Source organism: Opisthorchis viverrini (assembly GCF_000715545.1).
Source record: "Opisthorchis viverrini unplaced genomic scaffold opera_v5_411, whole genome shotgun sequence".
NCBI classification, from domain to species: Eukaryota; Metazoa; Platyhelminthes; class Trematoda; order Opisthorchiida; family Opisthorchiidae; genus Opisthorchis; species Opisthorchis viverrini.
The window spans coordinates 105,773-121,213 of record NW_008752067.1 but is presented as its reverse complement, the minus strand read 5'-3'; the positions used below and the strand labels follow the sequence as shown (position 1 = coordinate 121,213).

The window sequence follows — 15,441 nt, the reverse complement described above, 5'->3', positions numbered from 1 at the left end:
AAGTTATGCTTACTGGATCTACGGGAAATTGAGTGTTGGTCCCTTTCGGAGTCATCCGATCGACATCAACACTAAATAAAAAACAGAGGATGTTCCAGCGATAGAAACGTGACTGTCAGCTACAGACGTTCCGCTGTGGTACATAAGGATTTCCTTGCAACGGCATTTCGATGACAAGGTGGACTATTTTCCTAGATCGCGACCATGCCTTTGTCTAAATATCACCATACTTTATCGCCTATTGAAAGCTACCATCTTTGGTCCACACAGTGCTTCTTTCCTGATGAGAACTAGTTGGGCATTATTGTGCTGTTTTTCTCTGTATGACAACACAAGAAGCTTCCAAAAAGCAATTCGGCTCTGGAGAAGTGTTATTGGTGAGAAGGTCATACTGTATACCACCATGTAACGTGAGTAACACGCGATGATAGACGTGCAGATCATACCCACACTATGCTATTCGTCCGTTTCGCATCTGCTCACGGTGTCTTTGTCAGCTTAACGACAAAACTCTTGAAAAGGGACATCCGCATGATCAACCGCAATTGTCCACTTATGCGAAGATTTCCTTCCAAACAGAATCTAACGTTTAGAATAATTGAGAGTCTGGAACATGGAGCCTCGTGTCCAGAGTTGCTTACTCTCTATTATTCTTCGTCATTCAATCTGAAGCTGATTCCCAAGGCAACTTGACGGTGAAGAAAATGCGTACTGAATGACAAATTGCTGTCTGAGTGGTAGTTTTCTGGTCTGGTTCTGGTGGGTCCACTTGGTCTTTATGGCAGGTTTTCCCATAAAAATTACTGATATTTCCGGGCTTAACACTAGGACTACCAGAAAAATTTCTACCCGACTCGAAATATAGTCAGTAGTCTGATCACATGTGTAAAAGTTTGTAAACCAGAAATGTTAGTATAGTAGGGTAAGTTGTATTTACTGCCTCCTGTTACGTTTAGATATTTCGCCTGTGACTGGACTTGAAATGCCGTACCATGGGCTTTTTTTTCATTAATTCGTATTCATATACGAATTGCAAATGCAGTTAATTACGTATTTCAAACAAATGTAACATTGAGAGAACTTTTGGTAAAAAAATAACAAAAAAACTTGCGCCTTCCACTCGACCACTTCAACCAGCGAACACAACTGAAGTCAGTCATCTTTTTTTAAATAACTATGTGCGAACTCAAATATCTACAACGCAGGTATTCATGGTCGAGTCATCTGAAACTCACGGCAGTGTCAAACGCCATGCAATTCTGTGGGGTTTCATAACGATGCGAATCTCTAACTGCTACCCTTTGATTTGAGTAGTATTACGTGAATTTTCGGATGCGCTGCCAGCAGTTATCCGGGATTTATTCCTTTACTTCTTTTGTTTATTTAGAACGACATTAATTAGCCCGGTACTGGACTTTCAACGGTCTCAGTATCTCATCAACCATCAATGTATATTTGTTATGTACTGGTTAACATCTCCGGAACAGCCTAACTTTTCGTACGTTAAGGAAGACTTATTACTACCTGGGCAGAGCAGATGTAACTTTCCAAAATACAACTGCTCTCTCAATAAATACAGGTCCATTAATCGCATAACAGCATAGACACGGAAAGTGCCATAGATCCATGACCGATGAACCATCCCCCAAATACAAGCAAGGCATGGATGCACCAATTTTGCTGCCTAATCGATTGTCCCTGTCGCTGACCAGGGTACTGTGGTCAAAATGAGTAATAGTGCTGGATTCGTACCGAAATACTGAATTAGCTATCGTAACAACTAAGTGCGTCCACAGTGGAGTAGTGTGTTGTCATCACTTGAAAATAGGCGAAAAAAGGTAACATTCTGAAAATGTCAGTGATAAGACTTGGAGACAAATGCCTTTGATAATGCCATAGCAACCCAAGCGTCAAGACATCTTGGATGAACTTCAAGATAACACCAAACAACATAAGAGAAACAATGCCTTGTCAAAATTGCCAATAATTTGCACAAACGAAATACAGTGAGAAAAATATTAAAAGCAGCGAAAATTGCATGGTGCCTCTGGTGTCAACTATTGGATGTACATGGACGTAAAACGTACGGTAGTTTCGATTACTACTGTCGTCAGATTGGGCTGACAACGCATCATTTTGGCGCACCATTTTTCGTTGGTTGATCAGTCGCAGTAAGCAGCGCTCACATAGTAGAACTCTCCAATGGCTGAGGTTGTTTCACGCAGTGACATTATTCGATTCATTATTTCCCGACCTAAAGCTGTCACCTTATCGTGATGATAATGATCTTGCGAGGCGCACCTTCCAGGACCAGTTTACAGAGGTTCAGCGATACCAGGAAGGCCAAAGTAAAACATCCCGACGAAGAACAGCGAGTTCTCGTTTTGCAGGGTTTTGTATTACAACGTGCTCTGGAGATAGAATCTTACTGTCCTCTGTGATGAGAGTGTGAAGGCAGTAAGGCTTTTCTCTCGAACTACCAGCAAGTTCGTATTCATGGAATCAGCAATGCCGTCTCCATCCGCCCTCCGGAAAAGGGCTGGCCAGAGGATATCGGCCCCAAAACCGCACACTCCGAGTACCCAACAGTTTATGGTGACCGCTGGCGTATTATTCCATATGGTCGAAATACTTGTAAGGCCAATATGTCTTTTGTTGTCTAAAAAGCATCCACTACGTGCAGCCGTATTAGGAGATAGACAGTTATGTCTTGGTCCCTGCCTCCTCGGGCCAGGCCAAACCCCATCCGCGGGTCAGGCCATTGAAGCATTGGCTGCAGGACGGACCCCTCGGGTAAACCCTATCAACCACAGTTTAGACTTCCGAGTCATAAGCCAGATGAGATGACACTAAACGAAACCCCACGTTCTTCCACCGCCTTGTAAGTCAGGCCTTTCAATGTCTGAACGTGAGGTACTTTTCTCAAACCCTCTTTTTGAACCTGGGCAACGGGATGTGACATCCACCCATACAGCTCTTTATTAGCCGAACCCTCCCAACGAGTCCCTCATTAAATTACTGATTCACTCATTATTCGAACGGCACTAACTCAAGGTCAGCGTCATTCTGATAACGAGGTTTAGCGAATGTTCCAACAGAACTCAATGTTGATCGGTAATATGTTGGGGCAACCCTATTTGATTAGGTCAGTTACAGTTGTCCTTCCATTCACAAGTCATTGGCCATAGTAAAATAACGCATGCCAGTTGAACAATAAGGTCGACGCTGTGTTCGCATTAACCATACATGCTGAACTTGAATGACAGGAACTATCCACGGTGATCGATGAACGATGTGATTCATGGTCATTATTTCCACCATGCGAGTTGTTCCCTCCAAAAGAATTTCATTCCGAGCCGACGGAATGTGCTCTCCCGTGCATGAGTTTCTATCAGAAGAAGTGTCCCGCGAAGCAGAATCACCCTACCCTGATCAAAGCCCGCGTATATCATGAAAGTAAACCGAAGAATTTGACGGAGTTAAGAGCAAGAATTGAAGAGGAGTGTGCACGAGTGACGCTTGAAGAAGTTAAACGTGCTGTCTCAAATCTAATACCGAATCCAACGTGTTATATAAGAAAGGGGCGGCTTTTTCAACATTTTTTGTAATGACAGTTTATTTATAGTAAACCTCCATAATGCACGTATGGTTGCGTAAATAATGATAAACGTATAAATTAGTGTTAAAGCTTACTATGAATATTATTTTTTGCGTCTATTATGAGACACTCTGTTTATTTGAAATACTTCGCCATGGCAGAGAACCAATGCCGTATAATTAGTATCCTTCCTAGTTTGGCCCGACTTAAATCAGTTGTCTACGCCTAACTCCATCCCTCCAGGATCTCAGAAAATGAAAGATACGGGAAACTGATAATTTCTTTACTGGCATTTGTAAACCTACGTATAAATTCTGAAATCCGTAAGAATAGTATCTCACAGGTATGAATTTAGCTAGCCAGTAGTCAAACCACAGCTTGGCAGCTGGTATCGGCAAACGTTTTTTATGGAGTATGGCTTTCAGTAGCAATTGCTCCCCGGGTTGAGTTGAACAAATCATTTGCCGCTTTCAGTGTTTTTTTCTCGATACACCAGGAGAACCAAAATTTGTGTAACAGGAATTTTTATATCCAAGGAATAAACCATATCAGCAAACAAGATATACAAACTAGTATTATAGTATTACACTACGACTATTGAGTTTAGAACAAAGTAGCTGGGTAGAGACGAACGAACTGCACTGTATTTTCTTCTGTAATTCAGCGGCAGGATATAGTATGGACATGGCTTGAGATATTCGGCACGACATACCAATGGCACCTACATCCAATTGGAAACTACGCTGCAAACAGGGTTAGAAAAGTACCAATGCAATAGGCACGTCACTGGAAGTAGCTCACCCTTAACTTTTCCACTATTTCATCTCGTTCCGACACTAATGAGGACAGTTCACGGATTTTGGTCTGATTTTCTGAAATCCTCTGTTGAAGCGTCTCAATCTGCGCCTCTCGTTGAGTTGATTCTTCTGCAAGAACACTATGAGTCTCTCGGAGATTTTTTAGCTCTAGCTGTAAGATGGAAAACGATATCAAGAAATTAGCACAAATTGGACGAAGACTTATGAGCAGATCATTGGAATTCTGGTTTATATCTTACCTTCATTCGATCACGCGAACTGTCTTCATTATCCCGTTCGGATCTGAACTGTTCCAGATTCTCTTGCGTTTTGATCAGCTCCGAGTGTACAGAACTTAATTTGTCACGTAACATGTTAACTTCTCCCTCCAACTCTGTACAAGACTGTTTCAAGTGCGATTTCTCCAACTCCACTTGTCGAATGGTCGCCATTTTATTCTCTTGCTATATGGACAGAACGATCGAACAGACGGGCGTCCGGATTTAAAACCTGGAATTTGACTAAGCCACAAAGGACATGACACTTGAAACTGGATGATTGTAAACACTTCTGGACACCGTTCACTTAAATGAGAATACTCGTTTCACTGATAGCTTGGCAGTGAGCTGCAGAAGGTTGGGTGCGTTGTGCTTTGTTAGTCTTTTATTCCTGATACACCAAGTTTTCTCCTCAAAAAACACCTGAAGTCTTACTTAAGGTCGGGCAAATTTTAAATAACTCGGTCGGTTGTCTGAACTTCTGCATGATTGCATTCAGGGGACAAACTGGGAGACCAGTCATTTCTAAAATCACTTACTCAGACCAGCAGTTACATCAAGGTCACATGGTTCAAACGGTGAAAGTTAAGCAGCAAAGCTCCAAAGTGAGCCATGATTCGTCCAGTGCAATGACTTGCAAGGACAACCAACTGATCAGTAAACGAAAAAGTCACCTGACTGGAGCTCTGCGTGAACAGCCGATTTATATCACAACCAAAACAAGTGGTAAACTCGTACAACAGGCTTCTGAAAACTTTTTGGTCCACCGGCTAACTGACTGTTCGTATGAACTGAACGGACAAACGATAGACCGCCTTCTAACTGAGATATTCATTGCGTGGGGGGTGAGAGCCCTAATCAGCTTGTTTGTCAAATTGTAAACCTGGAACAGACTTCGTGGTATCAGCTTCGCAAATATGTTGACGGTGTTTGTGTTCACTTTGCATATGCACTTTACGACCGTCAACACCAGGCTCTGTCAGTTCGCGTGTTGGCACACTTAAACCCCGATCCTTCAGGCATAGGACTACAAGTTATGTGCCACCATCCAATAATAATAAAATACAGTACAAAAATGTGACTGAAATCCGCAATTTCATCATACACTAGCGAACAAGAATATCAGCTACGACAATTTATTTACAACCCATGTCTGACAATGATGTTTTCATCCAAACATAATTACTCTCGGTTATCAGGGGATTACACAGTGTGTGCGCTCGACCATTACTCACCACAAACGACGTCTTAGCTACTATGAAGTAAACTGACTACAGCGGACCTGTGTTTGTCTTCACGCAGTGCGCACACCCTAAAGCACACCGCCCCCATACGACCGTCAAAGTAATGATGGGTGTTGCAGCGTGAGGAAGCCTGAGTTACGCCTGAATCGGGCCTGTCAGAATACGTGATAAGGAGAAGGCTGAAGTTCGAGAGCACGCCTGTACTGTCTGTCCAGCATACACAGCTAGTGCGTAAATACGTAGGATGGCTGTTTGGTCAAATATGCCTGTTCGTTCTTGTCCTACTTTGACTATTGTCACCCGCTCTGCGGGGCGCCTGTTGCTATGCCGCGATTGATAGTATCCACTCCAGCATTAGGATCAGGTGTCCACCGATGATGAACTTTGCGACGCGTCGTTCCCGACACGTAATTTTCGGTCTGAACGCGTCCTTACAACGGGTGTTCTTAATGTGATATCTCGAATATCGCACCAACTGAAACATGAGGCGGCCTGGTGCAGCACATTAAGGTGATTAAGAACATCATAAACGACAGATCCAGCTGGGTTTTAGGTAAGTCTACCGTCAAGACCACATTGGCAAGCAGATGAGTGTATAGGTCGAATTTCGTGCCATTTGAGTTCAAGTTGAACATAAGGCTGACAGGAATTCGGTGATTGCCCTTAATTGCTGAACCCCGAGAAGAGCCAAAGCAGCCGTGTACTGTGAATGGTTTTCAGCAACCTTATGAGTAGTGTGTCTATTCGAACGCTCTACAAACGCTCTACGGTCACCAGTATCTCAGTGAAACACTTGGTTTTCGAGTGTAACCACATCAACTTTTGCAGAATGATAGAATATATAAAGTCAGATTTGAAGGGACTTTGGGACAACCAACGCAATTTTAATTAATTACTGCAGTCGGGGTTGGAGGCCTATGAGAAGACCGAAATGAGCTGTGTTCATTTAGCACTCAACTTCTGCTAATTTGTATAAGTCCTTAGTATGAACTATGGCGGATCGTAGTTCCAAACTCTGCCTCTTCACATATAGCCAGGCTAGAGAATTCGGGGACGCCAATGACAGACAATCTTCTCCTTCATTAGGACACTGTGATGACCCCCAAATTGATTTTGTGAGATTCAGAGCTCGATTTTCTTCTGTGATCTTTTGATAGGATTGACGATATCTGATAAGTTTGCTGAAAACTCTCAGAAGACGGGGCATTCAACAGACGCGTGCTCGTCAGTATGCATAATGGACGCAGTATTCACAGGCAAATATTTCTTAAGCCCCAGAAGGAAGGCATACAAAACCAAGGTTCGGGTAGAGCATACAACACCAGTCTACTATACTCACTATGGCTGTCGCCAGCAAATAATTGCTCAGGATTCTATATGTCCAGGCAATTTCCCAGCAACGTTCTATGGAGGCGAAAGCCTCGAATTCGCACCAGAAGTCATTCAATGCGAGAATACTTAAAGATTTTTCTTACATCTTGATCACAAACACAACAGGTACACAGTTCGAGAAGGAAATTAGCAGCCAATCTGAAGGCCCTTAAGTGGGTCTTCAACCCGGATTATTTCATTAGTAGTCCACCATTTTATTCACTCAGTCATTCGAGCCACTCTAAAGACACACAAAGCTCCAGTACCACACCGAATCAAGGTCGCAGCCCAGGCATTTTAACCAATGGAATATCAGCTCAAAAATATGATTATTCGCCGACGTTCCCAGCTGGGAAATAGTCATTAATTATGGACTACTAAAGTCGGTGTGGGCCACCTCTCATACAAAACTTATATCGTGAGCTGAAAATGTCTCATGGTGTCTCAGAGCCAACTTATTTGTATTTACCCATGAAAAAAGGCAAGGCTTTGATTACAGACGAATTAATGAATTTGACAAAATAAACATTTTTGCGGACTACTAAGACCAAAGCGGACGCCTTTTCTACTGCACAACCCATTCCATGACCTCGAAATCTTCGAGACTGAAGGTAAATAGAAAAAAATAGTACACAAAGATCAACATCGTGCACTTTGATCAAAAGCTTGGTGATTTTTGTAGTCTGCTTATTCTAATGAGCCGGTCGATAAACGACCTAAAGTCTGCTGATCAACGTTTAATCGATGTAAATTTTGACTAGTGTCACGCAGTCAAGGACAGGAAAGACACCGAAATCCCTTCAGTCAGTTCTGTTGCAGTGCCCACAAATCGTTGTGACAAAACGAGCTATCAATTTTGGTTGTACTTTACTTCGAAAGATGCTTCACATAAAAGTGAGGGAAACCGTTGAAAACAGCTGACGTCAGACAGAACACATCAAAATGCTATTTCCGCGTTCGTCACGGCATACATGCAGTACGTACAAATTCATGTGCCGCTCGTGGCCGCACTCAACCCAACCCAAATACGGTGAACAGTCAACCTGAATGTTGACTGCGAATTGGCTTTGAAATTTTAGAACAGACTAGCTGATGTAGCCTGCTCTTGAATGAAGTCTACTTTAACTACTGCAGCCGGACAACGACACAGAAAGGTTACAAGACAATTCAATGCAGATAAAGACCATAATATACTTAAAGAGTGGGCAAGCTGGAAGAAAAATGGCGGAGATACCAGAAAATCGTAAGCTTTTCAGTACCGACCTCTTGAGCCCGCTCCTTCAATTCAACTTCTTTGTTGGAAATATCAGCCCCCAATGACACGATACGCTGATTAGCTGCATCCAGAAGCTTCTGAAGCCTTTTAACTGTTTCAGTTTGTTTGGCCAATTCGATTCGACTTGAAGAAGCTTCCACCATTGCTAGATTGCTTGCCTGTTCCGATGCATTTCTCAAGCTTTCAGACTGTTCCAGTTGACGTGTCAGTTGTTGAACACTTAGTTCCAGTTCTTGGTACTGTGCAGAGTTAAAAAAGAAACGAAGTAGAAAACTTACATAGTGATATAAGGAGGACGATTTGGAAATATTTCCTAAATACGAGGACTTACAGATACTGTTCTACTGAATGATCGTGACAAGGTTGCTACTGAATTGAGTGACTTAACGAACTAATATTCCATGTTGTAAACGGAGAGTTTGATTAGAATTCTCCGGTACCCCACAGCTGGTTCCATCCAGTTTATAACTCATCATCAAGTAGATGTTCCACTAGTTATATTTGCAGTTACCTCCTCAGTTGAACACCAAGAGGAATTGGTCTCTGCACTGACTTATATTTGTCCAACGCATCATCCCACAGCCACTGTTCAAGATCGCATGAAAAATAGAATATTGTGCGAAGAAAACCTACCATCATTTCCGTTTGTTCCGATGTCCGCTTGATTTTCTTCAGTTCCAACTTTGCCTCTTTTAATGCTTCCTTTTTACCACCGAGCTCGGCGTACAGATCAGCATTTGATTGGTTTTTTCTCTGAAGTTCTTCTTGAATTTCACCCGTCTCCGTTCTGAGTTTGGCTAGTTCTTGTTGAGCTTTATCCGAAGCGGCTTGAGTTTCGTTTAACCTTTTCCTTAGTTCATCCATTTCTGTTGAATGGACAGCACAATTACGCTGAAAAAGGGATAAAAACGCTGAAAAATTGGGTGCCACATTCCAAACGCAGAAAGCTAACTAACTGGAGTTCAGTATAGCCCAATGGCTAAGGCGCCAGCTTACTTACCGCAAGGTTTGTGATTCAAAATCGACCCCAAAATCTCGACTTTTCCTAGGTTTGAGCAACTTGACAGAATCTCAGCCCTGGCGTTTTCATCGGGTAGCAGAACAGTTATGTACCGATAGGGTGTTATAACTGGAAATTATTTTTAAAAATTTTTTTATTGTTTGCCCAACTGCAAAGATAGATCAACCAAATGATGCTAACCAGTGAACAGTTAGCCTCATTCCATCTCGACTCCCTAAAATCATCCTTCTAAAATCCAGGATATTCTCTAAGATCCCGCTACAAGACACTGGTGCAAGATGAACTGACTCGGGATGGTTTCTGTCGACAAACAGTTCCTTCCGAACCAAGTATTCAGCTTTCTTCAGCTGACCTGTAGTTCTGCCTCATATAGGTTGATTAGGGACACAACCAACACCCTGCACCGACAAACTCAGATTATCCTATTGGTGATGTGAAAGTACGTCCTGACAGGTAGCCAGTTTCGACTCTTTCTCGGCTGTTGTTTAATGTCCATTATGCTCATAAAATTATCAGGTAGTTACTCTCTTTCTGGTCAGGTCTAGTAACAATATACTTCGGCAACGAGTGAAGGTAACCAAGTGATCACACCTGTGATTAATGTGCTTTTATAGTCTTTAAACTGATCTCATAAAACGTAACTTCGTAAAGTCATCCAAAATTATGGAGAACAGTGTTGGGGATAGTTTGTCATGTCTTTAGATTTGCCCGGCTTCTGCTGTTACTGGAGTATGTGCAGGAGTTTGTTCAGGGACCTGAGTACAGTGATCTCCACTAAAATAAACCATCATGAGGAGATATTTTCCGCATCCCTACTCCGACGTCAGAGCGGTTTAATTTGTCATCCCGAAAAGAGAGGTCTTGGTCAGAGTAAAAAACTTTTTCTGTGGCACACACTCTCGAAGGATTAATAAAGTGGTCCGAAATGATCAGATAGGTGAAGTTCTCGGGTGTTGATTAGGTGGCTGTTGATCTGTTTGCTAAGCTAATTAATCAATTTGCAAACGTTTAGTCATCAAACCAGGTGACATCATCAATTCGCCATTGGGTGAGTAGGCAAGGCTTTGATTTAGCGCCACCTCTATTTAGTAGACCTATCAACTGGTTTCTCCTTGGACCAAAGAAACATCACGGTATTATCAATAAAAAAGAAAATCTCAAAGACAGCACTTCTACCTTGGTCATTACATGTACCTGTTGTGCTGCCAGTTCGGTTGCCAACTCAACACACTGGCTGGTTTCGCTTTTGCAGGCTGATTCCAGATGTGCTACTTCCTTGGTTAGCCGCTCGACTTCTTCGCGTAGTTGTTGAACCTAAATACGTAAAGCAGTGAGCTATTCAGTGAAAAGGCGATAAAATTTAATGTGGATGGAATCACATGATGCAGTTGGAGAATACATTTCACCGATGTATTCCTTACTAGGGTAAAGTGGCATTGTGCGGGCAAACAATAATTTCTGCGGATCCATGGGAATGTACACTGGGCGACATGCCAAAATGGTGAATTATTAGTGCAAATTCCGGGTCATAAACGGATCGAATTTATATTGAGAAACCGAAAAGCTCTGTTTCATCCTTATTGAGAATCACCAGCAGTGCACGTCTCACAAAACTCCGGAGAGATTTGGACCTGTGAGATCCTCACTGCTGATGGTTCTCGACAAGAATGAAACCATTATACACTGCCTTTCAGCTTTTCAGCACATATCGGCTTCAGTCATAGGATAAAATCTCTATTAGGAATTCCAAAGTCCCCTCATTACCAACAGTGATGAATTTCTAGATCATCACAATCTCTGTGGCAGAAGTTTCTTGGAAATTCCTTTCTATTGAAGCTCTCCACCTATCTTGGTCAAGACTATTGTGGACCTACTCACCTATACTCAATTCGTCAACGTTTTTTCGTAGGTACGCAGAGCATAACTTAGTGACTACGAAAGAATCATGCCTCAGCTACACATGCAAATCAGTCTTCATTGCCCTTCAGGTAACTTGCAAGCATAACAACTCGAGTTTCATTAGACCGTTGATTCGGTGATTCTAAACCTAATGATCGCCAGGCGTCTTTCTTCAAAGTCAGTGGAAAGGTCAACATAACAAGAACTTGGTTTGTACAGACCAGACACGTGATGTGTTGGTTATAATGCTGGGATGTGAGATATGCCTGTTGTCAGTTTTCTAAACTTTGTGAAGTAGATTTTTGGGAAACCTGAGAATGAGAATTTCATCCACGGTGGCGTGTGCATCTACATCCTGTCCGATATAGAAAATACGAACTCCAACGTAGAAAAATATTCTAAGCAACCAAGAGTCATTTGTGTTCTCGTTTTCTAATATTCACTCATTTTGCCTCTTCCAAAAAAAACAAGTGCATCCCTAGTGTACCGCTAATGAGATTCCTGTAAAAGTAAAATCCAAGGCCAGTGCTGATACATCCCGATATGAACCACCCAAAATAATTACATCAGGACAAAAAGAGGAATGTTCAAATCTATCGTTTTACTGCATGACCATCAATTTGCTCATCTTTTCAAAGTTGCACTGGTGCGCTAGTGTCCCCGCTAAAACGATCGGCAGTAAAGGGTAAAAGTTCCTTCTCTCTTTTATTTAGATGAATCTTTGGGCAGAATAATTTCACATCAAACAGTTCACTCTGAGCTGATCGGAGGATGCATATAGAAGCATGACTGCATAATCGAAATGCTCTGATGGAATGACTGCAATCCCGTGGCATGTCTGATGTTGATTACACCGGAAGTGGAAAAGGCGTATTATTGATTTTTTACATATCACCAAACTACGGTAATGGTACCAAAATATCAAACCATACGGATCCGACTCCTGCTAATACACATCTTTTCAAGAAAAAACTCTTTATTGCTATTATTACACAGGAGCATTCTATCTGTGCCAAATTATAGACAGATATCATCATCACTGGGAGTGATAGTAAAAGAAAACATGAGAACATCAGACGCATTCATATGTTTTCGAACGGTAAGAATTTATAGGATCCACCTGAACTGATGGTTTATTGAGCTCAATAATATCTTACTTTTAAGACGTTGTGGACAATGAGCTCAGTATTCAGCACTTCAGTGTTAAGATCTTGGGCTAGTTCGGATAGATTAGTTCATTAAATCTATCGCACGCTTTATTCCAGACCAAGAAAAAGAAAAACACGCTTCTCCAAGGTACGAGTCATTGTACTCGTTTGGTAATTACAGCTTCAGCTATCCTGTCTCAGACCGTAGGCTAGAGAAAGTTATTCTAAAATTGAAATGATTCGGGGCTGGTTACTCTGACATGGTTGTCACGACTTCCTGTTCGTCACAAATATTCCATCTGCCCAAAGAGTAGGGCAAAGCAGTCCGTCACTACAATACAGTATTGCTGTGCCAACAAAGCAATGCCTTTTTCCAAAAGATTCAGTACCTGCTCCTCAAAAGCAATCCATAGCAGTGCTCCGTCTCAACCGAAACGTGGTGCTCACCCTTCTGAGAGAGATCTACTACCTATTGTTTGTCGTGGTTTCCTGTGAAAAGACCCTTCATGGGGATGACATGGATTGATTACCTTAATTCAACATTCTAGTAAAGAAGTTGCACTTCGACCAACTTCTGACTTCTGACTTTGACTAACAATTGGGAATGCAAAACAAACTGAGTTCAGTAGGCACGTGAAACTATGAAACTATGACACTATGAAACTCACCGTTGTCTCTGGAGTCCTATGCAGTGACTGGTATTCAGCGAAAGTCTTTTTCATTTCAATGTGTTTACTTTCTTGGAAAGCCAATTCATTTGCCAACTTTCGACGAGCCTCGTCCGTCATTCTCAGTTCACCAGCAAGTTTTTGTATTTTTTTAGTGGTCTGTTCCAAAGACGACTGCGTGCGCTTCATCTCTATTTGTATTCCAGCAACATAGCCTTCATAATGCTCTAACTAAAAGGGCATGATAGAAATCGTACAGCAATTTTTAAGGTTTCCACGCGAGTATCGAAAACATGCTTGAATGTAGTTTTCACAAAATATACGGCTAAGTACTACTATATTGAGTAAGTTCCCCGCTTGAGTTAAGCATCTCATAAGGGCTTGTGGGCATTAAGCTATACTTAAAAAGGACAGATTCTAATTTTTCTTGACTCAGGACAGTTTAAAGAAACCTGAATTCCTGTATTCTATTTTCAGTTACCCGTTGATGGAGGTAGGGTTCGTCATTTCTCTATAGCCAGCCAAAGAAACTCGAATAAGAGAATTTATAAATGGCCACTTGAAGTTTACATAAACGGATTATTCGGGCCATTCATCTACAAAGTATCCCTCACTTCTTTTATACCTCCGCCAATCCAAATAGTTCAGAAATGCAGACTGGAACTTTTCTTGCGCGTGTGGCTTGAGTTGATCTACCTACAAACCCACACTTTTGAAAAAGCTCTGTTCACAGTAGGCTGGACAGGCCTGATGAGCTATGCTGAGAACCAGCACAAACAGAGCGGAAAACCCCGGTCCAACTACTTGTTATAGTCTCTTTTTAGCTGGCTAGCACCAAAATGTTCAATCATGTGGGGAAATGTTATCAAGGGTTAAAAGCCTTTGACTTATTGAGTCAATGTAGATGACGTTGGCTGTTTGGAATGGTTACGGTTACTGAATAGCTAGGACAATTACTTGTGTGGAATGGGCTAATTTGGAGCTGACTATACCTGGATGTTTGATCTCAGTGAGAAACGATCCTCATTAACAGATGCCTGTTGAATGAACCTTTGTCTGAGCAACCTAATGCAGTGTTCAGTGCTTGATGAACAGTAAAAGCAAGTGAGTCGGTAGTTGGTTCAGGGTAGTTGGGTTAGTGAGTGATAATGAGGCCTTCATTTGAACGATCTTCTGGAGGTTTCTGAAAAAATGGATAGTGTGATTGATTATTCATCTGATGATTTTGGTTTCTGGTTTCAGCGAATCTCTACAGTTGACGGTTCGTTTGTTAAAGGTTATCTCTGGTCACCACACGCTGAAACTAAGCTACTAGATTAGCATTGTTGTTGGACTCTGGAGGCGATATTCCCAAACATAAGTTTGCATTTTATCTTGCCTACTTATGACTTGGTAAGTAGATCATGATATCAAACTTTGATAGCAAGTTAGTCAACCTGCTATCTCGCAAGTACCCTTTGAATGACTGCTTAAGCAAACTGTCCATGGTTATTTCCCGCAGTTCAATCTTCAGAAAATAACATGTTATAGTTTATTAGGTAAACATCATCCTAGGGACCACAGGTTGAACAAAAAGCCACAGAGTGCACAACAACTGTTCACCTTTTTTATTTTCTCTTCATGGTCTTTTTCCAGCGTCCTAAACGCATCCGATACACCTATAAGCTGTTCCTGCATCTGCGTCTTTGCCTTCCGATCCAACTCTGACTGTGCTTCGAGCTCTTTAATTCGACTTTGCATTGATGATTCTTGTGATTGAAGCCTGTCTAAATGAAGCTCAAGATTTTGTACCTGAAAAACGGTAAGATAGTGAAAGTAGTTCGACTGAAGTTTTCACAAACAGAGGAGTGGTATTCAAAATAATTCGGAGGAGTTTGAGTAAAGTGAATTCTGTTTACAACCCGGATTGCAGTTCAGATATAAACCCGAGTCTCTTTGGATTCTCACGGAACAACATTGGGAGATAAATATAGTCAAACCGCATCTCTTCTTTTAGAACACCTACGGGACACTCGAGTTTCTGGACGGAAGTTGCTGGTCACTGGTGTTATACCTATCGCACGCGCTCTCCATTGAGCTAAGGAAGTTTCCGTTTGCACCAGTTTCTTTCAAGGAGCTTTTGTGAGTATGTGATTCTCCAT

General features: G+C 41.9%; 2 protein-coding genes across 2 annotated transcripts in view; one reads left to right on the top strand and one right to left on the bottom strand.

Annotated features, from left to right (window-relative positions):
• Positions 1–15,441, top strand: part of T265_10812 (hypothetical protein) — a gene marked incomplete at both ends in the record, with an annotated part of 68,600 nt that overhangs the window by 30,370 nt on the left and 22,789 nt on the right. The gene's annotated exons all lie outside the window — the stretch shown is intronic.
• The window catches only part of T265_15256 (hypothetical protein), a gene marked incomplete at both ends in the record, with an annotated part of 44,210 nt that overhangs the window by 9,915 nt on the left and 18,854 nt on the right, over positions 1–15,441 (bottom strand). The window contains 7 exons of the mRNA XM_009177289.1: positions 4,400–4,567; positions 4,656–4,859; positions 8,552–8,803; positions 9,198–9,455; positions 10,780–10,899; positions 13,301–13,531; positions 14,903–15,091. Of these exons, the coding sequence (XP_009175553.1) occupies positions 4,400–4,567; positions 4,656–4,859; positions 8,552–8,803; positions 9,198–9,455; positions 10,780–10,899; positions 13,301–13,531; positions 14,903–15,091 (1,422 nt within the window). The remainder of the gene's footprint in view (positions 1–4,399; positions 4,568–4,655; positions 4,860–8,551; positions 8,804–9,197; positions 9,456–10,779; positions 10,900–13,300; positions 13,532–14,902; positions 15,092–15,441) is intronic.